Source organism: Plutella xylostella, chromosome 27, assembly GCF_932276165.1.
Source record: "Plutella xylostella chromosome 27, ilPluXylo3.1, whole genome shotgun sequence".
In the NCBI taxonomy this organism is placed as follows: domain Eukaryota; kingdom Metazoa; phylum Arthropoda; class Insecta; order Lepidoptera; family Plutellidae; genus Plutella; species Plutella xylostella.
This window is the reverse complement of record NC_064007.1, coordinates 8,668,784-8,691,838: the sequence shown is the minus strand read 5'-3', so window position 1 is coordinate 8,691,838 and position 23,055 is coordinate 8,668,784. Positions and strand designations below refer to the sequence as shown.

Sequence of the window (23,055 nt, the reverse complement as noted above, 5' to 3'; positions counted from 1 at the left end):
GTTTACAGCCGAATGACGATAAAATTCAGGCAGTCCTGAATTATCCCATAGGTACCTAAAACTACCACCGAAATAAAGAGTTTCCTTGGCCTCATCGGATATTACCGCCGATTCATCAAAAACTTTGCCCAAATAACGAAACCGCTTACCAATTGTCTCAAGAAACGCAACAAAATTGTAATAGATCAACAATACATAGATGCCTTTCAGAAGTGTAAAGAGCTATTAACAAATGCACCCCTCTTACAGTACCCAGATCCTGAAAAAACTTTCATATTAACCACCGATGCATCCCAGATAGCCCTAGGTGCAGTGCTTTCACAAGGTGTAGTAGGTAGTGATCTCCCCGTCGCTTATGCAAGCCGAACTCTGACCGAAACCGAATCACGTTATAGCACGATCGAACGTGAACTTCTAGCCATTGTATGGGCCATCAAACACTTCCGCCCCTATCTTTACGGGAAGAAGTTTATCATTTACACTGACCATCGTCCCTTGGCGTGGTTACATTCTCTCAAGGAACCCAGCAGCAAACTTACCCGTTGGAGGTTAAATCTCTTAGACTATGACTTCGACATAGTATATAAAAAGGGCAAACAAAACAGTAACGCTGACGCATTGTCGCGTATAAAAGTAAATGCACTATCTGATAAGGACTCAATGGTAGTAAATTATGACAAAAAGGACTTACCCCGCGATTCACAGGACTCACGTACAATCACCATATCTGATTCTGAAAAAGAAAAAACAATCACCATCTCCGACTCAAGTTCTGAAAAATCAGACTTAGAAAATATTACATATCCGGTTCCATCCCTCTCCAGTAAATCTGATACAATACATTCAACACAGGACCTTCAGTCACACGGTATACCTATTTTACACGAAGCAATCGATACTAAGCCTAATCAAATATTAGTTTTTCAATGGTATAAAAACAGTATGCAAGTTCAAGACAGATCCCGCGAAAAACAAAAGGTCTTAGAAGTTTTCCTACCCATAGATAACCAAGATCTAATAAAACAATTCCTGAAAGAATACATAAAACCAAAAACCAAATATTTCATCTATTTCGAACAGGAAGAACATCGAAAACAGTTCAGCAATATAATAATCAGCCTTTTTAAGGGTAGTTCAATCCAATTTTTCGAGTGCACTGAAAGAGTAGTTTTCATCGAGGACGAAAATGAACAGAAGGCGGTTATTCTGAAATTTCACCTCGGAAAAACCTGCCACAGAGGTATTCGAGAAACCCTCACACACATTAGGCGACATTTCTTTTGGCATAACATGACTGAAACAATTTCAGCAGTAATTAACTCATGTGACGTGTGCAAAAAGATGAAATATGACCGTAGACCCCTGAAACCATACTTACAGTTAACTCAAACACAAGAAGCCCCATTTCAGGAAATATTCATAGATCTGTTCACTATCGAAGGAAAAATATACCTCACCCTTGTTGATGCTTTCAGCAAGCTAGGCCAAGCAATCGAAATTTCTAGTAAAAGCACCCCTGAAGTCATTCGCGCACTAATAAAATACTTTTCTTATTACGGTGTACCAAAGAAAATAAGCTGCGACCCCGGTACTGAATTTAATAATGAACTACTGAAAGAAATGATGTCACTCTATAAAATTCAATTGCACATAGGCACGCCTAGAAACCCTAACTCAATGGGTATAGTCGAACGATTTCATTCCACCTTAATTGAAATTTACAGATTGGCAAAATACGAGCAACAATGTACCGACGCCGCATCCATAATGACTTACTCTATCATGGCGTATAACAACTCAATCCACTCCGTTACCAACTTAACACCATTTGAAGTCGTCTTTGGTCATGTAGAGTCTGAAAACCCATTTAACGTAAACTTCGAGAAACAATACTTACAAAAATTGATGAAAGATCACGCGAAACGAACAAAAGTTCTATATAAATACATATCAGATAAAATGCTTACCTCAAAAGAAAAATCCCGTGAAAAACGTGGTGGTGAGGCCGATATTCAGTTCTCAGAAGGAAAACCAATTTTCACAAAATTAGTCAACACCCGCAGGAGCAAGGATAAACCCCGTTTTGAAAAAGCGATCGTTACAGGAAAACCTGAAAGAAATATCGTCCCTGTTACCGTCAGAGGTAGACAGACTAGAATTCCCATTAAAAACATAAAACGCCCTTCGCAGGTGCTGCTTAGTGGTCATGATGGCTCTCATGAGCCCCAGCCTGGGCCTTCAACTTCAAAGGATTGAAAACAATCCCGGGATCCTCCCCGTAAGACAAGGAACAGCTGTTATTCAACAGGATAACTGGCTTATTTTTAAGGTATTAGATTTAAATGGCCTACTGATGGAATTAGAATATAATAATAGGAAGTATAGTAACTTTAGTAAGTTAGTATCCGTAGATAAGCCCTATTTTAATGAATTTTTAGGAATACGAGAACAAGTAGAGTATTTACAGAAAATTACTATAAATAAGTTTAAACAGATAATCCCTTCACACCGAGTCCGTAGAGGAATATTGAACCCTATTGGTTCTATAATAAAAGTCATAACAGGAAACTTAGATCAGGAAGACGCTCAACATTACGAACAGTTAATAAGTAATTTAAATAATCAACAGATCTCTACAAACAAACGCTTAACCGTTGTTTCTAAGATGATAGACGGACTAATTAACTCATCAGAAATATTACATAATAACTCAAAAATTATGGACAATAGACTAAAACGTATTGAAATAATGTTAAGAGAAATCAGCACTAAAGAAAATAATGCAGTCTACTCTACTTATATCTTAAGCTTGTATAACCTATTTGTAAGTAATTTTAGAACACTTTATATAAAGATTAGCGAGTTAGAGACTGCCTTAGCCTTCACTAAGATAAATATTGTACATCAATCTATACTTAACTCAACTGATTTATTACAGCTGTTAATTAATATATCTAAATCTGAAAACCTTATGTATACACCTACCTTGGAAAATTTAGTAAAAATAGAAGATACAATCAATGTTAAATCATACATGATAGATAGAAAGATAACATTTGTATTAGAAATACCATTGATAGCAAACTCTACCTATAATTATTATAAAATGTACCCCTTACCTATCTTTCATGACCCTGAAAACCTTACCCTTGTAATAATTCCCAAATATCCTTATATCCTGGTGAGAGGTGTTACATATTTACCACTTATACAACCTTGCAAGCAGGTATCTGAAGAAAATTACTTATGCACTCATGAAAATAGAGCACCATACCCTGAAATTACATGCACTGAGGAGCTGATGACATTTAAAGAGCACCCGACTCACTGTAATCAGAATGCAGTGATTATAGAACAGATTAAGGTTCAGAAAATATCTATTAATAAATGGATATTATATAGCCGCAACACAACTATTATTGAAAAGCGATGTAATAGCGAAATAAGCCGTAACTCCATAAAGGGTACGTATATAATACTTATAGACGAACCCTGTGACCTCTACATTAACAATATGCAGCTGCATCATCAACGATCATATACCGAGAATATGTCATCAGAACGCATCCCTTCCATAAAACTGCCGGAACTACAAACCAGAGTAAACTCCAAGGAAAACGAGAATCCAGTAAATCTTCAAGGAATGGACCTCAGCGACCTGCAACACATGTCCTACATGCTGAAACAACTCAATAGTGAAAGTGATAGTGAAATGGGCAATTCAGTGAAAGTGAAAAGCATTAGTCTAGGCACTCTTTTACTGTATTTTATTGTATTTTTAATCATTTTTGTGTTTATTCTTAAAAATAGGAAAAAGCTCACTAATATGTTGCAGTGGCGAAATCATCGAGATGTGCATGTGCAACCCCCCGATAATTTCGCTCTTAAGGAGGGAGGAGTTATGTACCCCCAAGTATCTCACCCTTAGAACTTTCTGGAACTTTAAATATAAATATAAACAGAGATACTGTAAGCATTGCAACATATTATATTGTTATTGCATCAGCCAGGATGCTGATGGATCATTCCACGAATCTCCAACTTTGTAAAGCATCAACTGTATGGAGTGTAGAGTGATGTATCAGCAGATTGGTCACGTAGGCCACTCTTAGTGTTAAGACTATGTCATTGTATGAGTCAGTATTAAACGGACCTCAAATCGGAACGGTTATGCTCGTCTTTAATTTTAGTTTTTAAAAACCTAATAGCGCGGACCCGCAATTTGACTACATATAGCTTTTGTTTGTTTTTAAACATTAGCATTTCCGCACATTAGCGTCTAGTTTTTACATTCATTTACGAGCGACGACGCCAGCAAGTGTGACGTCACACGCTACTCGCCAGCCACGCGGGAACAAAACACGCAACACACGTGTGTCCCAAACATTATTGTTTCATAATCTACCAAACCGTAAAAAGCACTTTAGTACAAAGTTAAAAATAGTTTTTCATTAAAATATAACAACCAACCAATATTGATGTAAATATGATTTCTGAACGGTTGTGATCCAACGTCGATCTATGTCAGTATTTTGTTCGAAGTATGCAATACTTGAATGCATGAAACATTTCTGCTAGTGATAGTAGGTCGTGGATCTACTGGCATATTTCGGCATTTAAACCCTGAAATACAGACGAAAGCCGACTTTTTTCACCATAGTACCTACAAACAGGGCCTGTTGCACAACGCTTGCATTAGTACTACCCCATAAAAAAAAAATATATTTCTAGTTAAGAACCGCCTGATTACTGATTTTTATGATATCGCTGGACAGAGTCAGTTCTAAACTAGAATTATATTTAGTCTACGTTTTAATAATAACGGGGAATGAGATATTATTATCCTTTTTCCGCTAAAATGTACGTATAATATATCGGCCAGCACACAAGATGACACGCCCAGTGAGTAGCGGAAGAGAACTCAATGAAGTGGAAACAATGGCCGACGCAGACTTAATGTAATAACAACAACAAGAAATAAGGATACAGAGAGAAATACTATCGATCGTGATACTCGAGTATTGACTTTCTATCGAGCACAAAGAGCCGAACTTCGGGTATCGCTATGACGCCTGCATGTCTATTGTAAAGTGACAGTTAGTTCGTTCTATGATTTTATTCCGATATATGTGGGTAAGTAACGGAAGATTGAGAAATGTTAAGATAAAATATTTAAAACTTTATACGGCGAACACGCCACACCAAAAACAAAGAAATAAAATTTAAAATAAACAAGTACCTAGGTACTTATAAACCTAATTATAGCTTCAGGAGTGGCGTTTTCGTACATAAAACTTACAAAGGCATTACCATATTTCTGCCAGATCCAAAAACCGAGAACAAAAATATACTGAAAATAGACCAAGGACCAAAACTCGTGAAACCAAATCACATTAACAATATCGGGTAATTTGTAATAGTGGGTGTTTATAAATTGTAGAAAATAGGTCACACACAACACACAACCGACCGGATCCAAACTCTAACCGAACATCTAAAATAATTCATGAAAAAGAAGCGAATCAGTTTTGTCCAGTCGACCGTGAAGCATGTCCCTCCCGGGAGTCGAACCCAGACCAGAAGTGACACGCGTCGCGAGCCATCACTCACCGGCCGCGCAGGGACGAGTGTGAAATATGACGATATAAATAAAAATATCGCATTCATTTTATTACAGCAAGTGTAGCGTCAGCATATTATCTCTCTTCTATCAGTTTTTCCAGCTAACCTATTCTGGCAATGGCATTGTACTTAATTACGTAAGTTTTAAAATTTTACGTGATAATAAAAATATGCAAACTAGTTTTAAATACCCATGAAATAGTTTGTAAGTTTTTATTTACCAAGTACATGTAATTTCTTTATTCAAAACATTATCTTTCATCCATTGCAAAAGATTTCAGGTTTCTATAATTTTGTTATAAGAAGATTGTTTTCAAGTTAATGGTGCCAAATACCTTTAAAAGTATTTTACTCACCTATCTATTGGGGGCACAACAACGTACAACTTAGAAAACCGGTAGGTATTTTCCTTCAGCTTACTAACTTGGCTTTAATATAAAAAGTTTCCTTATGATGTTTTCCATGGTACATTACATTTGTATGAAGTGAGCGTGTTTTCCTGAACAAGATTGTACGTAAGTTAATAGAATAACAAGGACGCTGGGAGGGCCGTGATTAGGCGAGGCAATTGTTTACTCATGACTCATGAAGATATAATTAATACGGGTACTTATATGGATGCTAGTTAATCTTCATTAGTAGGTTTAGTGATAAAGAAAAAAATATATACTCATAAGTACTTTTACCTTAGATTAGGAACTCGAATAAAATGGTGTGTCAACAAAAACAAAGGAAAAAACTGTCCACATCTTAGACGACATACTGATCGACAGATTATACGTACCTATACAACCAGCAGTTAACTAATAAATAAAAATAAAATAGGTAGGTACTTACTTCTTTATGTAATTTTACAATAAACATTATTTTGGAAACAATAAAACTAATTTACTTATAGCAGTAGTATATTTATAGGAACGTCAAAAACAACTCAAATTGGGAAGTTATTACCAACAAACTGAATTTCTAATTATAATGAAGCAAAGTTCATAGGCTTTTAATTGCGTAAGACCAGCCACTGCCTGCGTCTTGCCGTGTCTTTGAAGTTGTCCGGAAAGTGGTGGTTTTAGACCTTAATTGGCCAATTTCAAAGTTTATTTTGCAGTGACACCTTTAAAAAGCTATTAAAGCTACCGATTTCTGTTGTGAGAATTAGTGTAGTTTGTTAATTTTTATTGTATTATTGGGAAAAGTTTAGTCGGAATAAAATCATCACCTATCTAATTATTATGACTTGAATAAATATTATATATACTTACATAAATTTTAATAATATTACCGTTATTATCATTTATAGATCTATATTGTCACTTGCTATGACTAGTAAAGTTTGCATTTTTCAGTGCTGGTGAGGAAAAGATGGCTTCACTTTAACTTTATTATACAGCTATTGAAATTCAACAGAAAACGAACCAATTTAAACGAATACCGTCGTCGCGGGGAAGACGGTTATTATTCAAATTTCAAAATGGAACAGCCATAGACAATGGTCACCAAAAAGGTAAAAACAACGCGTCCGTCAACCATTCGTTAAATTCAACTTCTTTCATAATTAAAGCCTTCAAATTGAGACTCAAGGAGAATTTATTTTAGATGACTCTTTATTTGAACGGTGATGTGCTGAAGTGACACAAGTATTCAATCTAGAATAACTATTTTTAAGTACCAATCTATTTTAACAAATACTTATGCATGTTATGGTAGATAGCCATTTTTATCTTAGGTATACACATACACCTGAGCTGAACGCCTTAGATTAATATTGTTAGCTAGATTGATTAGGTTTGTGTTGGTTGGACTTGAAAAACATTGGTTGCGCCCAAAACTAACCAGAATTCGTTTCAAATGCAAACTATTGATATACCATTGATATATCTTAATTTTTTATGCACATTACAATTTTGCACTCTCGCATGCACCCTTCCGATGCACAGTCGCAGTGTACCACCACAGGGACCAGACGCGCGCGGGGTGGCGGCGGCGCGGGGGGGAGGCAATTTCCTGAAAAATATTCCCGTAACGAACCCGCGGATGACTTGTGGCGGCGAGGCGGCGGCGGAGCGGTGAGCGGCGCGGGGAGCGGGCGGGTGAAGTCATAATAATTTGTTACTATGGATGTTTGTTGCTCTTTCACGGCATGTCAAATTTTTAAGAGACTTGGCATGTAGTAAGCAGACACCCTGATCTTCGTAGAAAAACCGATCGTTTAAAGCAACGCGAAGCTAGCGGGAACAGGTGTGTAGTAATTAATTCCTTCTATATGGCATTAAAGTATCTGGAATTTACATTTAATTAATTTCTCTACTCGATGATTTTTAACAATTTATTACATTTTCCGTCGAAGATTAGGTATGTGTCGCTCCGCCCGCCACCGCGCTCACCGCCGTAGCTGTTATTTTCACAATCTTTTCAAAGTCCTTGACGCTTAAAAAGGTAAACAAAAGAAAGCTTTCTTTAGAGAGCAAATATTTATTTAAGCTCCTCATAATAAATGCTTTTGCTATAACGAAGCTTTCTTTCTGTCGGTATCCTAGGTCTTGTTTAATTTTATTTTTGGTTAATATCATAGACCTTGGATATCAAAGGTATTGCTTAATTTCTCTCTCTAGCATTGCTTATTATTATATTTTTACAAACTATGTATATGACCCGATCATTATACCATTTAGTGAAGTTAAGAGCGCTGGGAGCAGTGCTGAAGGTCCTGGGTTTGAATTGGTTTGGATGGATATGGCAATATAGCTATATATTTGCCAAGACTGTACAAGCAAAGTGGCGCCTCTTGCGGAAAATATCATGATACTTTTGACAGATAGTATATGCACATGACAAAAGGAAACCAAAACTTTTTTCGTTTCCGTAAATTAAAAAACCCGTACTAGAGGCTCTGTAGAAGGCCCGGTGTTGCCAGAATTGTGACTTTACCTAATTGAGTCCCCCCCTGACCCCCCCCCCCCCCCCGCCCCCTGACACCGCCGCGCTGATTATGAGCCGACAGACAATCAGGCTTGAGAAGATGAATTCTTATTTTTCTCGCCCGAATCTTAAAATTTAGAAATCCTCGGCTAAACTGTTTAACTTGTAGTGCTGTGTTCCTTTCTCTGGTTCCTCTTATCTAAAGGATGATTAAGGAAGGTACTATATGGACTATATTGTACCTACTTCTTGCTATGACAATTTTACATGCATTGAAAGATAAGTTACCATAGAAACCAAATGAACCAAGGCACTTAGTAACATGAACTAATGGCCAGCTTCTTCATCTTTCATGATTCCATGTGCATTTGTACTATTTTTTATTAGGGATCCATTGTATCTAAAATTAAAACCCGCTCTTGGCCGGTTTTGTAGCTGTTCTTTAATCACATTTTTTCCAACAAGACAACGCCAGGGATTCTGTAAAGTTGTTATTAAAAAGCTTAAAAGCTTGCATTTGTATTACAGGCATTAAAAATTAGCCACTCTAGTGGAAGGTTTATAAAAACACTGTCTCATTTTGTTTATACTTACCTAATTAATTATGAAAATGCTGTTAAAGCAATAATAAAATATACTTACTGAAACAACTATTTGTGACATGTTATTATTGTATTGGACCCAGAAATTTCTGCATCCCAATAAAGATTTACTTGAAAGACTAACACCTTCGACCAAAACAGACATCGGTGTTTCCACTTGCAGCCAATTTTTTATCTTCGATCAACTATAAATATAATTATGAACTACTAGCTGTTCCCGCGAGCTTCACTTCGCCCTATAAAGTTTTCCCGTGGGAATTCCGGGATAAAAAGTAGCCTATGTTCTTTCTCAGGGTCTAGACCATATGCATACCAAATTTCATTCAAATCCATTCAGTAGTTTCGTCGTGAAAGAGTAACAGACAGACAGACAGACACAGTTACTTTCGCATTTATAATGTTAGTTAGGATAAGATGTGTCACGTTAGTGACATACCTATACAAAAACAAAGCAAACTGACCACATTTTGTTTTATATAAAACCTTTTTACTCATAAGTTCATCATAATGACACCCGAACCCAACCGAACATTCAAAATATAAGAGCTCAGTGATAGAAGTGGGGTGTTATTAAATTTGTCGATACGTTTCTTTTGCACTGACACTCCATTTTGTTCGTATTAAAAAATATATCTTTCATAAAATAATATACTACCAACTACCATTAACGGCTGCTACGTTACATCTCATCGTAGCCCCTCAACCGACAAAGAACGTGATGTAATAAAGTAATACGGCAATAAGACGAATGAGTCACAACTCCACTGCTAAATGTCATCAGCAGTACAACCCTTTATAATACGATACAAGGACTTTTATATGTAGGTACTGAGGGCTTATTATGCTACATCTAAAGCGTTAGTTAGCGTCTACATCTATCACGTTGAATCTTGCTAGTGTGATCTTTGTTAACCCTTATTGTAAAAAAGGGGTTAAGTATACGAGTAAGTTTAAAGTGTCTGTGTAACTGTGTGTGGCTTCACTCCATAACGGCTGAACCGATAATCGATTATCCCGAGTTTTCTTAGGCAGGTTTCATGAAAATCATGAGAACAGACCCCTTAGCATGAATTTTCATCGTGAACGTGACGTGAAATTACTCGATGAATTTTGTAGGGAAATTTTAGTTCTGCTACCGACCACCAGGGGCGCTGTTCATATTTTCATACAAAAATACTCGATGAATTCTACTTCACGTTCACATGAAAATTCATGCTAAGGGGTCAGGTGGCTATCAGGTTGAAAGTGTAAGTAATAGATGTTAGAAGATACGGCCCCGCCCCTAGTTATATTATTATACGGGGAAATTGTATAATTTTGAGTCCCTCATTACCATATCTCGTTCTGTAGCAGACAAGGAATTCTGAATTTGGCAGCGTAACTATTTAATGAGTTATACATCCGACGACAGGATGGACGGGCGAGAATTTATATACTTAGGTAATTTAATTTAGTTTTAGTTTGGTAAATTATATACTTACTTATAGATATTATGTTGCGGTTACAATTAATTGCAAATAATATAATTATAATAATAATACCTATGTGGGGACATCACACACACGGCCATCCGACCCCAAGCTAGGCAGAGCCTGTAATATGGGTATCGACGAACAGCTGATATATTTATACAAATACCTGCATAATACTATGTAAGTAAACTTTTTAAGGCGAAAATCTAGACAGTCATACTTTTAGAGCTAAGTACTACAAAGTATGTGTAGCTTAGCATTCTTCCACTTCTAACAACTGGCGTCAAACATAATAACACCTATATTTTTCAGTTATGATTAAAAAATTCAGGCGATAAGATCGCGAGTATATACATAAGTTACAAGAATGCTGATAAGTTATCGTTAACGTGCGCGGAACAGGTAAACCAGCGATAAACGACTCGTATACCAGGGTGCAGATTTATTAGTGATCGAACCGAAGACAGCAATTTTTCGTCATAATATTATTATTAAGAGAGATAGAATTGAAGATTTGTAAAAACAAACTTGGAATGCAGCTATGAACGCTTTCTGGAGATTTTAGGGTGTTTAATTAACTATCAAAATAAATGAACTTTCTAAAAAGACATTTGCGTTGCAACTCATCAACTTTGAGTTAAGTATTGGTATACTTAACTTTTTGATTTTGATTGATCCATGTGCATCAAACTACATTTTTATATTGCCATTTTCGTTTTCTTCCGCGGTTCATGACTATGAATGATTCTCTGCATTTAGCTCTGCCACTGATAATGTCCCACCCTGTATAACCAAGAAGCAGCAGTCTCGCATAACATATTATTATTTAAGTGTATGCACCGGCGGCGGCGCGGCGGCGGTGGATGCGGAAGGGTTACTCTATACTGACGAAAAGCTAACGAATGGGAGCTGTCGTGCAATCGGCACGTTTTATAAAACGAGACAGAATCTTGGCTCGCGTAGCAGCGATCCGTAGCTCTTCGTTTTTCGTTGTATAGAGTGACCCCCGGGGGCGGGGGCGGGAGCGGGGGCATTATACATGAAAGTAGGTTACTTTAAATATTTTATCGTTCGAGAGATATTGGCCTTTATTCTGTGCACATTTTTTGTCATCAATCCATACTGGTGTACATACATTATGTTCAAAATGTATTTGACCTTCATTTACCCGACGGTAAATTAAGGTTAATATGGTGTAAAGAATAATATAGGTATTATATTATTATTTTTTCAAATAGTGTCATCACTCTCAAAGCCCAATGAGACGGATGACCGATACGACTGCAGATCGTATTTGATAGCTAGGCGCAAGACCGACTGCTTTACATGCCCATCCGGCAGCGTGGATCGTTTCACTGATTTGACATCAGGCGATCAGCCTTCTGTTTCCTAACTAAACTTGGAACCAATAATTTAGACACACAAATCGAAGGTCCCGTCCGGGGAACGAACACAGGAGCTTTGGGTTGTGCAGCAGAGCTCTACCACCAGACCACCGAAGCAGTTAATTGACAGCGTCTAGGATGTGTGTGTAAAAGGACTTAAAAATCTGTCTGGTTCCGTACTGATGATGATGAAATCCTCTGGTTCCGTACTAACACCTGTTAAACCTACTTTATATAGAAAGAGATTTCAGTTTACAAGAGAAAGTTCATTACAAGTTCGGTACTACCCGTAGCTGGTTTTGTCTAAACAAAGCCATCACCTATACCTACTATCTTCTTTATCAGCTTTCAAATATATGTTGTTGTTTTCAACTTTAATTCCTCATTCAGGGCAGGTGCAATGAATGATGACAGGAAATGTCCCAACAAAGACAATGCATAGATACACATACGCACACACACTTACTTATTCAAAATGAGAGCGGTGAGCTATCACTAGGGTAAGAGCCGGCTCACGCACGAGATGCTGGTTCAAATCCAGTTCCTGAGAGAACCAATGAGTTCTTTGAAATTCAAGTACAAAACTCTTACCATGAAGGAAAAACATCGTTATTAAACCTACAAAATTATGTGAACCTACTAACCAGCAAATGACATGACCCGTGTTGGAAAATCCAAGCCTAGAAACAGAGTTTAGACCTTGGCTATATGCACAAAGGTTCCATTCGAGGAAGCCAAGTGCAGGAGGGCTACTCTATACTGACGAAAAACAAACGAACGAGAGCTGTCGTGCATACAGCACGTTTAATACTTTGATCCTTAGTTTATTTTGTTATATAGAGGGACCCTTCAGGTACTTACCGCCATAGAGGTTTTAATAGAATAGGATAGCATGTGTATGTTGTATGTGTGTTTGTGTGTGTGGAGGCATTACGCAGATGTATTAATTTAATCCTCTCTCTCTGCCTTTCTCACCGCAGCCTCCGCTGTGGAGACAGTGGGATACATGATTGAGTGAGGGAAAACACCATATGACATAACTGCATACTCACCATACATAAGCAACAGCACCAAAAAACTCGCTTAATCGGAAGTTACGTAACGGAAAACCCTAGCTTAATGATGCCGTTTTCAATATTGAGGAAAATTTAACAGTGCCTCTGAATATTGGAACTCTAAAAAGGTAAATGTTAAGTTTTTTTTTATTGGGGCCATTTGGAGTTGATATTTTTTAAGTGGAACTTTCTTATTGCTTACGAGTGTATTAATAGGATTTATAAATATTATTTCACATTTGGGTAGGCAAACAAACCAATGTCACTAGGTTTAAGCAGTCTATATTATGAGTGTTTATTTGTCCGTAACATGGCTCGGAGTGTACAACTGTACATCACGAGCTTAGCACTTATGAATGGGGTGTGGAAATGGAGCGTATTTGTAAACATAAGTTATTTAGATTTGCAAGCCGCTTACATTATTTGTAGTGTGTCGGGATTCGCGAGCTTTGTCGCAATTCAAATTATTAGATTTCTAGGAAATTACATGAAATGCAATATTTCGTGGCAATATTGTTCGAATTTTGCAACTATTTAAGTAAATATTTAAGTAGATTAAACAAAATTTATGATGTTGCAAGGAAATTTAATGGTTATCAAAATTATATTGTAACGTAGCGCCTTAGGGGCGGCTAGCTCAGGGGGTGCTACGCTAACATAAATGAACCTAATGACTGATCATTTGGGTTACCTATCTGAGTGGAGTTTGAATTGAAACAACTGATTTGGTTTTACGAATACAACGAGGATAAAATCTTTGACTTTTATTTATATATAATGCTTAACCAACAACACGACATAATTACAACATACGGCCCAGACTATGAATACGACCAAGAACCGATAATCTAGTTTTATTGACAATTCTGATGCGACTCGTTATGCTTTTAAATGTTTTTGGATATGACAATTATGCTTGCGGCTGAAGGCCCTTTTACAGAGAGGTTGAGGAAGCAGGGGTGGAATAAACGTGGTACAGAATCCGGCAGTTCCTTTGGGTCCTGGGAGCGACGCGATCGATCGAACCGCAACCAGACTTAGTAGAAGTGCCAGGTCTTTCGAGAACTCCGTAGTTCCACCAGGCTCTTGCAAACGTGTGCGGGGGAAGACCACAACGCAAGCTTGAGGAAGGCAGACTTACTGAGCCGGTCTATGTCTTAGCGCACTAGACCTCCGGAAGCGACGCGGTCGACCGAACCGCAACCAGAGCTAGGTGTGAGCACTAAGACGACCCCACGAGTATTGCCTTTCTGTCCGCGCGTGCGCCCTTTTATATGCGGCTTCTGTAGTGGGGAGTGGCGGCACGCGGCGGCGGCGAATCTTGTTTACTTCAGTGGCAGTGGAATCTTCCATGACGTCATCGAGTGGCGGCAGCGGCGGCGGCGGATGTTGTTTACTTGCTCGCGGCCGTGGAATTTTCCGTGACGTCGCGCTGGCTTCTTGTTTCTATGGTGCGCGGGCGTCACAATATAAATATAATAACCCAAGTCTATCTATACGTATTACAAAATAATGATAATTATTATGTAGTGTAACCTCACTTTACTAAATAATTCTTGCAAACTCAACAAAAACATCAACGCTTGCACACAAAGACACCAAAATCTTAAACAGTACTTCATCAAAATAGCTCCGCTACAAAACTAAGACGGCTGAAAAAAGTCACTTTCCCAAAAAGCCTCATACTTGAGCTTAGAATTAGCGATCTGAGCGGCCAACCCGCCGACGCACCGCGCCCGCCAGGCCCGGAGCCTCCTTAACCATGGACAAAAATAGGGTTGTTATAAATTTACCCCCTTATTCATAAAAAAGTTACTGGACGGATTAGCTATTGAACTGTTTTGTCACTCTCTGTCAAAGAACAAATTGTTCTCTGTCAGAGAGGGACAGAACAGTTCAATAGTTAGTCCGTTTAGTAACTTTTTTATGAATAAGGGGGAAAATGTGTCTGTGTATCGGTTTCCGTGCCACACATCTTGGCGAAATAAAATCCCAGCGCCTCCGTTGGCTTGGTCATCTGGAAAGGATAGGGGAAGATCGAACTGCCAAGATGGCCTATCTTGAAGTACGAGTACGCCCTCAAGTAACATATTAATTTGGAAAATCACCAGTTTATTTCCTCAAAATGAAGCTGCAAGCAGGAGCTGCCACATCACCGTCGCACAATCTGCATACGGAATGAGTCTACCCATTAAATTCATTTGTGTTTCTAATACGGTTCATATTCTCACTCCCAGTCTATCTACGTAAATTTGTGTATTGTGTTCGCGACTGTAATCCCTGGAGGGGTAGTCAGAGGTGACTCGCAAACGAGTCACCCGCTTTTCGATTTAATGTTTAATCACGTAATAGGTCGCAAGCCGTATCACTGTGTTTCAATCAGTACAATGCACTTAGACTACTTAGAACCTAGATGTGCAGGTTTCCTTCAATTGTATCGCGCAGTTGTATGATTGCAAATAATCAGGCATATTCATTTTATTTATTTTTTAAAGTTTCTGCAGTAAATATGAGAGGTTCAAATATTAACCGTTACGTCACCACGAATCTAAATCTTAAATTAATTTTGTGTTTCTAATAAGTTTCATATTCCGACTCCCGGTCTATTCCTGTGCTTAATTTAATTCTTCGGCGGCGGGCGGCTCCCGACCGGCCCCCGGGACTAGAATAATGATGAGTCAAGCGAATTTATTTTAAACGACAAAATAAACTCTGCCTTTATAGCCCCGAATATGCCGCCGGGATCCCGTCTAATACTGTAAGTACCGGCGCGGAATGTACCGCCTCCGTCATTTATTTATGTAGACTCTATTGTGAGAAAGAGGGGTTCATATATTATGATTGTTTTTGTTCCATTTTGTATGAACTGCTAAAGCGGTGGGCATGGATTTTGAAATGAAAAGCGCGTGAGTCTTATAAAATCAAAGTGGTAAAACAGTGAGGGGTCGTCTCCTCAGGTGAGGAAATCACAACGATACCTACTACCATTAAGCCACACATTTCTTTATTCTCTAATAGAAGGTGTCTCCTCATGGCAATATTATTGATAAGTGCGGTGAACTCGTCGCGATTATCTCGCCTTTGGAAGGCCCTGAGGAAGATCCAGATCCGATTCTGCTTCGATCCTCTACCTTCCTCATCCAACCAAGCCACTACTGTCAGCTATTACAAGTTGTTATCTGCACAGTTGGCAGGCATTGGAGGTAGGAACAGAATAAATAACAAATAACAAAATAAATGTAGGCCGATTTCAATAACCGTAAATACTTATAACATTTTAACAAATTTTTGAAACTATTAAACTACGTAGGTAGTTACGTTGTCCTTACGGATGTATAATCTAATGTGTACGACTGTACGTGATAAACCGTACAACTATAGCCAACTAAAACAAATGACTGTACCTACTGCTACTTACACAAAATATCAAATCTCATTACTTTAATCAAATTATGTAGAGGTATCATTATACAATACGTGGGTGATATTTTGGAGAGTAAGCAACGTCATACGTCAGCTTGTTCTCGGATAAGCCTTACTTCAATTGCGAAATCTAGCTCTAGTTGAAATAAAATATCTAAGTTTCTTACCAAATAAAAGTAGAAGCGTAAACAAGAAAATATCCTCTCCAATAAGTAGCAATTGAATAGAAACCATTACATCCCAGCTGCCAATTTCCAGCGCAAACTTAAAACAATGGCCGTGTTACTTGGCGTGTCTTTAAAAACTTGGCGGGAACTTACACAGCTTAAATGAAGTATGAAAAATATCCGCCATGTCCAACTATCTGCGGCGGTATTACCAAGTTCATTCAAACTTTTTATTAGAGAAGTTCCCGACTAAAAGAGCAAGATAAAAAAAATATGGCGTTAATATTTTTGAACGGAAGTTTTGGTCCCGTAGCTTAATTGTTTTTGAAAGACGAAAAACATTAATCCTTAAGCATCGCTTTGGCGACCATCAGGGTAGACAGAGGTGCATTGCTGGACCCACTTTTCGCCAGTGTTTATGTTAGTCCCAAATGTAATAGGGGGTGGGCCTATTGCCATTTTACGGGCACATCCAAGACCCGAGAACAAATATCTGTGTTTTAAACAAATATCTGCCCCAGCCGGGAATCGAACCCGGGACCTTCGGCTCAGTAGTCAGGGTCACTTACCACTACGCCATTCGGTCGTCTACGACCACGTACCATCTATACATTGGTTTCAAATTTGCTAAAATGCAATATCGATTGCTAATGTTAGTTGGTGGTACCCCACAGACATACATAACTATTAATTGGGTTATTTCAGTTATTCAAATTTACTGCTGACAACAATATTTTTCTATATCAGTGGCTCTTTTTCGAATTCATTTTGATCAATAGGTAGGATTGGGAGGTATAATAGGTATAATCGAAGCAAATTAAAATTCAATTTTACTTTGATTTATATTTATTTGTGCCTCAATGAAGTTTTTGTAGAACGACAGAAAATTAATTCTCCTATATTTATTTTACGTTTAAGTTTTTCTTTCTAACATTCACAAAGGATTCCTAAAACCGGAGGCGTCGGTTGATGAACTTTTTTAATCACTTTCCAGTGAAAATCGTCTGCAAAATGAAATCTGTACGGTGAGGTTTCTTCTTTGTTGTGTGGCATAACTTATAACTGTTATAACTTATAACTCAAAACCATAAGTTGGTAAAGAGTAAAAGTTATTTATTACTGAAACCTGAACTTTGTTAATGTTGAGATTTCTTGTTGAGGAAACGAACTAAGTTGGACTTTTTCTTGATACATTTTTACATCTATACAGTGGGCTTGTCGTGTCCGTGTAATTAGACGTAGTTCATAACTAGTTTCAAGGTATTTCAGTAAGTAAGAAATTCATTGAAAATCGTCGCAAAATGTCATCAAATTATTGTTATATGAAAAAAAAAGTTTTTTCAAAATATATTTATTTAAAAATTACTCACTTAGCTGTACACTGATTTCTTCATTCAATGCTTCTGTGTTGGCGATAGTTTGCTTTACTACCTACATATTTAAGATTTTTTTAAGAAACCTCGTATCTACCTTTGTCATTTGTTAAGCCTTACCGTGCCTGCAATCCAATAAGCAACTGTAAAACGTGCATTTTCATTTGGTCCCGTCTATTACAGCCGAGTCATCGCGGTGGAAGCTTCTAGAGCTCTCTCGAAGGACTCTCCGCCGCTCCCGCCAATTCTTCCCGACTATAAAACAATTTGTAGTTCACTAAAGGGCCATCCGGGCAGTGGCGCTGGTGTCGCCGGCTGAATTTGCATAATGCTGCGTTCACGCCCGTCCATATTTTATATATTTTTGGCTGAAATAGTGTGTTATGTTAGATTAACAATACACCAACAAGATGGTGTGTCACATACAAAACTATCAAACTGCTTTAAGTTCAAGCTAATGACAACTGTTATACTAATTAATAAAATCACAAATTTTCTATTCGAACCTATCCAAAATAAGAACTCAATGAGTGGTAGAAGTGGGGTATTGTTTGTCGAGAAGTTTATTTCGCACGGACACTCTCTCTTGTTAGTATATTTTTTTCTAAGGTCGGCATGGCTCTCTTTCGTTAGTCTTTTGTCACGCTAGTGTAACAGTGTTCACTAATTTCGTATGTCGCCAAGCAAGAGTCCTCCTTCTGGCCAGGCGTGAACGAGGCATGACATTACGTCTCCGGGTTTTACAACAAGTTGAGACGGGCGGCTGTGTACTGTATGTGTATATTATGGTAAACTAAACGATTCTGCAGCAAACTAGGGCGAGGACTTGAGATATTGTCCTTGGCTTCATTTTGGCAAAATTTTAGTAACGTGTCGCTTTAGTTTTGCCAAATTAAGGTCGACTAACATCAGACATTGAAATCGATTTTAAAAACTACGAGTGGAATGTGAAATACCAACCTGCGCATGGTTGATTTTTAAGTGTATAAGTAAGTGAATGAGTAAATAATATTTTGTTTTGACACGAGCCCTCAGTGAAATTATTACGTTTCAACACGGTACATTTATCAAAGCGATTTAATTTTATTTAATTCGTCATACCAGTTACTCAACAGAAGCGAAGCGAAGTTCTCAGTCTTGTTAATACCAATAGTTTTGTTAGTATTCAAAAAAGTGTTATTTATGAAGTATATTTTTGTAGTGCTTCAGTAACTAACTATTTAATCATGAACAAAGATAAACTGTACATTTTATTGCTCAAATTACTGTCTACATTTACCGAGGCGAAAGGTTTGCTAATTTGTATAGATATAGATTGTTTTTTAAATAAGAATTTACGAGCGTTGAATATACCTCTCATTCTTTCTAGACCAATCTTTAACTAGTCATCATAAACACAATAAGGATGCTTCCGCAGTAGGCAAAACTGAATGAAACCAGGAGATGCAAACGGTCGACTTGAGGGTGCAGTGACAACAAGACATATGGACCAAATGAATCTCACAATTTTCGCATTCATAACGATCATCAAAAACTAATTACTTCGTAGGTAAATGTCACTTTATTTAGACTTCACGATAACCCCACAGTTACACAACAACAGTCCTCAACAGAGTGCCTATATAACTACTACATGTATGGCCAGAAGTTGGACTCTCCGCGATCGTACGCGTACTGGCATGAAGTCATGAAACCTTCAGGCGCTGAAAGTGAGATCGGGTATAGGATAGTTGGAGGTTCGTATGTTTCGGTTTTGAATCGAATTTTAATATTTTCATGATTAATTAATTTTCTTTAAAGTCCAGCTCGTCTTGCAGTTAGGTAATAACCACATTCGGTAAGGTTACGGTTGTTAGGTACATAATATTGTTTTAGACAATAAAACCTGGTAGGGAAAAAAACTTCCGGGTATATTATATTTTTTTCTACATTTTGAACAGAGTTTGTGACCGTGGCGAAAGGTTTAAACAGTAAGATTAGCTACAGTCGTTGACTCATGTGCTGTGTGCACCAAACGTACCTATATTAAGCACACTCGTTTCCTCTACATTAAAAAATATACTGATGATGACACTGCACAATTCCAGGTCAAAAAAACCCGATAGAGCAAGCCCCGTACCAAGTGCAGTATGGTGAGTACTGCGGAGGCAGCCTTGTGTCGCCCAGCTGGGTGCTGACGGCCGCTCACTGCGGGTAAGTCTCCTATTGGGACATGCTGTCCTGGTACTTTTATGCATGAATTATAACAATTACTGAGATGAGGTCTCCGACTCCTGTTGAACCATGCCTGTCCTCTGGGTGCTGAAAGCTTTGCTCTGCGGGTGAGGCTCCTGTTGCGACATGCTTTCCTGGTACTTTGTGTGTATAAACCCGTGCCAAGTGCAGTACGGAGAGTAATGTGGAGGCAGCCTGGTGTCACCCAGCTGGGTGCTGACGGCCACGCACTGCGGGTGAGTCTTCTGCGGGCGATAATGAGGTTGCAACAGACAAAGTTTCATATTTTCATCATGAGTGTCGTTGCAACAAACGACGACACGTCGTCTGCTGCAACCCATGTCGTCTGCCGCCAATTTGCACTTGCTTAAAAATACAAGTACCTTCTTGCCATATTCAAATATATTTTGCAGCAAGATCCATGAAACTACTGATTCCAAAATGCTATGACTTTTCTTTATTGTATGAAATTACGGACTAATCTTCCATCACCCCCTTCTAAAATACCAACAACCAACATTCCAGAGTCAAAGACAACTACATCTCAGCAGGCAGCACTTATTCCTCCAGAGGCACCAGATACAACGTCTGCGCGCACTTTGTGCCCCCTGGCTGGGAGGCGCCCAACAAGGCTCATGCCATGGACTTCGACTATCAGCTGCTGCTCTTAGAGACTCCTGTACCAGTGACCAGCAGATCCAGGCCGATAGCTATAGGGAGCGAGGAAGATGTGCAGCCAGGTGCGATGGTGCAGGTTACAGGATGGGGTCATACGAGCCCTGAGGTGAGGGTTTTCATTGTTTTTTTTTTTTTTTTTATTTGGGAGGGTTGACTTTGAGGTAGCCATGATAGTAGCTGTGTATGGGAGCTGCTGGCTAAACTTTACTAGTTGAAGGACAGAAAAAGCTTGCTACAGTAGGTTTGATTTGTGTTGATGATCGATCCTGACATTCCTGACCGTGTCTTGTCAATGTTAAAGCGAGTCTCTCTTATAGAAACCCATTTTGAACTCCTATGACCTTAAATAAAGCAAGCGTAGCGTGGAATCAGCCCACTGGTCCAACGACTTTAGAAAGATGGCTGGTTTTGGCTTGATGTGGAAGGCCGAGGACAGAGTATTGTGGCTCTCCTTGGGTGAAGTGTCTAATACTGGAAGATTAAGAGCTGATTATGATGATGATGACTGCTATCCAAGATCTTTGATGAATTCGTGAATGTCCACAGAACGGCTACAAGCAAGAGATTCTCCGTCGCGTCCTGGTCCCGATCATGAGCGACGACCAGTGTCGCCTCGCCAAACACAAGTTTTACAAGACAATTACACCCCAAATGTTCTGCGCTGGCTACGAACATGGCTCTAAAGATGCTTGCCAGGTATGTGCATTGTGCATTATACACAATCCGTTAATATTCTACTGCAGTACATAAGCTTCCTCTTGTGCTCTTCATCATAATACAGACCAATCTGAACAACTGTTCTACCCATCACTCCATTTCCGTGTGTCCACTATTTGTCTTGTATTATGATGAAGACCACAAGTGGAAACTTGTGTACTGAGTAACCTTTACCGTTGGTGAACTATTAACGGGACACCGTGTATACCTCCATCTTCCTCCCTGCCCAGGGTGACTCCGGCGGCCCGGTGGTGTCCCCCCGCGGGCGGCTGGTGGGCTCGGTGTCGTTCGGCATGGGCTGCGCGGCGCCGCGCCAGCCCGGGGTGTACGCGGACATAGCGCCAGCCAGGGCATGGATACGCCAAGTCACTGGTTTACCGTTGTGAGCGTGGCGAGAGAAGTTGCAGGTTATTTAGGGTGACTTTTACCAAACGCTTAACGTATTTAGAGTTGTATTTAAATCAAAATTTAAATTCATTTTGTACCAGACGTTCACGTTTGACAAGCGACAAAACACGTTTTAGAATTTGGTGAAAGTCCACCTTAGGAATAATATTTCAGAAGAATAATATACATATAATTATTATAAACGTATGCATGTAAGTCTTTTGACTTTAATAAAAAATATATAAAAGTATATTTTTTATAATTAGGTAAATAGTGCCTTTAATTTTAAACCCAGAAGGATATGGCCTTCTGAATCAGATTTTATCAGAGGGTACTAATAAATCAGAACCCCCTTGAGGAACATGCAAAGTTTCACATTAAAACATTCAATTCAATGGTTACAAATAACACACAGGTGTACGTATCTATAGTACCTACTGCACATACACATACGAACGCAGAAGTGGCGTGTGCATTTCACCACTAAGAAATATTGACGCCTTACACGCCGGATGAGTAATTGCTCACTGGAATACAACAGCGTTCATTGTGAACATCCGTTCTTTGTAAACATGAATTAAGAAGAAGGAATACATACTTTATACGTGGTCCAAACCATTTTCCAAAATGTATTAACATTTATGGAACATGTAAAAGTTTGTAAAATTTGGAACAGTAGCAGCAAAAAAAGTTGATCAAGTATATGGCAACAAATTGGCTGGTTAGGATACCAGTAAAAAACAATCGAATACTTAACACGTCGCAAAGTTATCTTTGTCGGTTTCAATCATAGTAACACATAGCCGCCTTTAAACTCGCTTCGCAAAACAGACAGCTATCAACATCAACAGCCTTCGCAAATCAAAGGGGAACTCGGGGCGTCTAAAACGTTATCAGCTGAAGCCGTCGACAAGCACTTGTGACAAATTAATTGTTTTTGTAAAACGCCCGTCCATTGTCCGGCAGGTGGGGAGGGGATAGGGGAGGGGAGAGGGAGGAGAGGGGAAAGGGGGGAGAAGCGCCTACTTTGAATAGTTTAACAAT

General features: G+C 38.6%; 1 protein-coding gene across 1 annotated transcript; it reads left to right on the top strand.

Annotated features, from left to right (window-relative positions):
* The first annotated feature begins 3,550 nt into the window (after positions 1–3,550).
* LOC105382945 (trypsin-7) lies at positions 3,551–22,176 on the top strand. Its single transcript, XM_048631120.1, has 6 exons — positions 3,551–3,716; positions 19,605–19,751; positions 20,103–20,208; positions 20,755–21,013; positions 21,454–21,603; positions 21,855–22,176. Exons 1-6 carry the CDS (start codon positions 3,551–3,553, stop codon positions 22,008–22,010), a joined length of 984 nt encoding a protein of 327 aa, XP_048487077.1. The 3' UTR covers positions 22,011–22,176.
* Positions 22,177–23,055: the final 879 nt, after the last annotated feature.

Coding starts and splice junctions, on each gene's coding strand:
- LOC105382945 (XM_048631120.1), top strand. CDS start 3,551: ATGTCATCAGAACGCATCCCTTCCATAAAACTGCCGGAACTACAAACC. Junction 3,717..19,604: donor TGAAAGTGATAGTGAAATGG/GCAATTCAGTGA, acceptor ATAACCCCACAG/TTACACAACAACAGTCCTCA. Junction 21,604..21,854: donor GCTCTAAAGATGCTTGCCAG/GTATGTGCATTG, acceptor CTCCCTGCCCAG/GGTGACTCCGGCGGCCCGGT.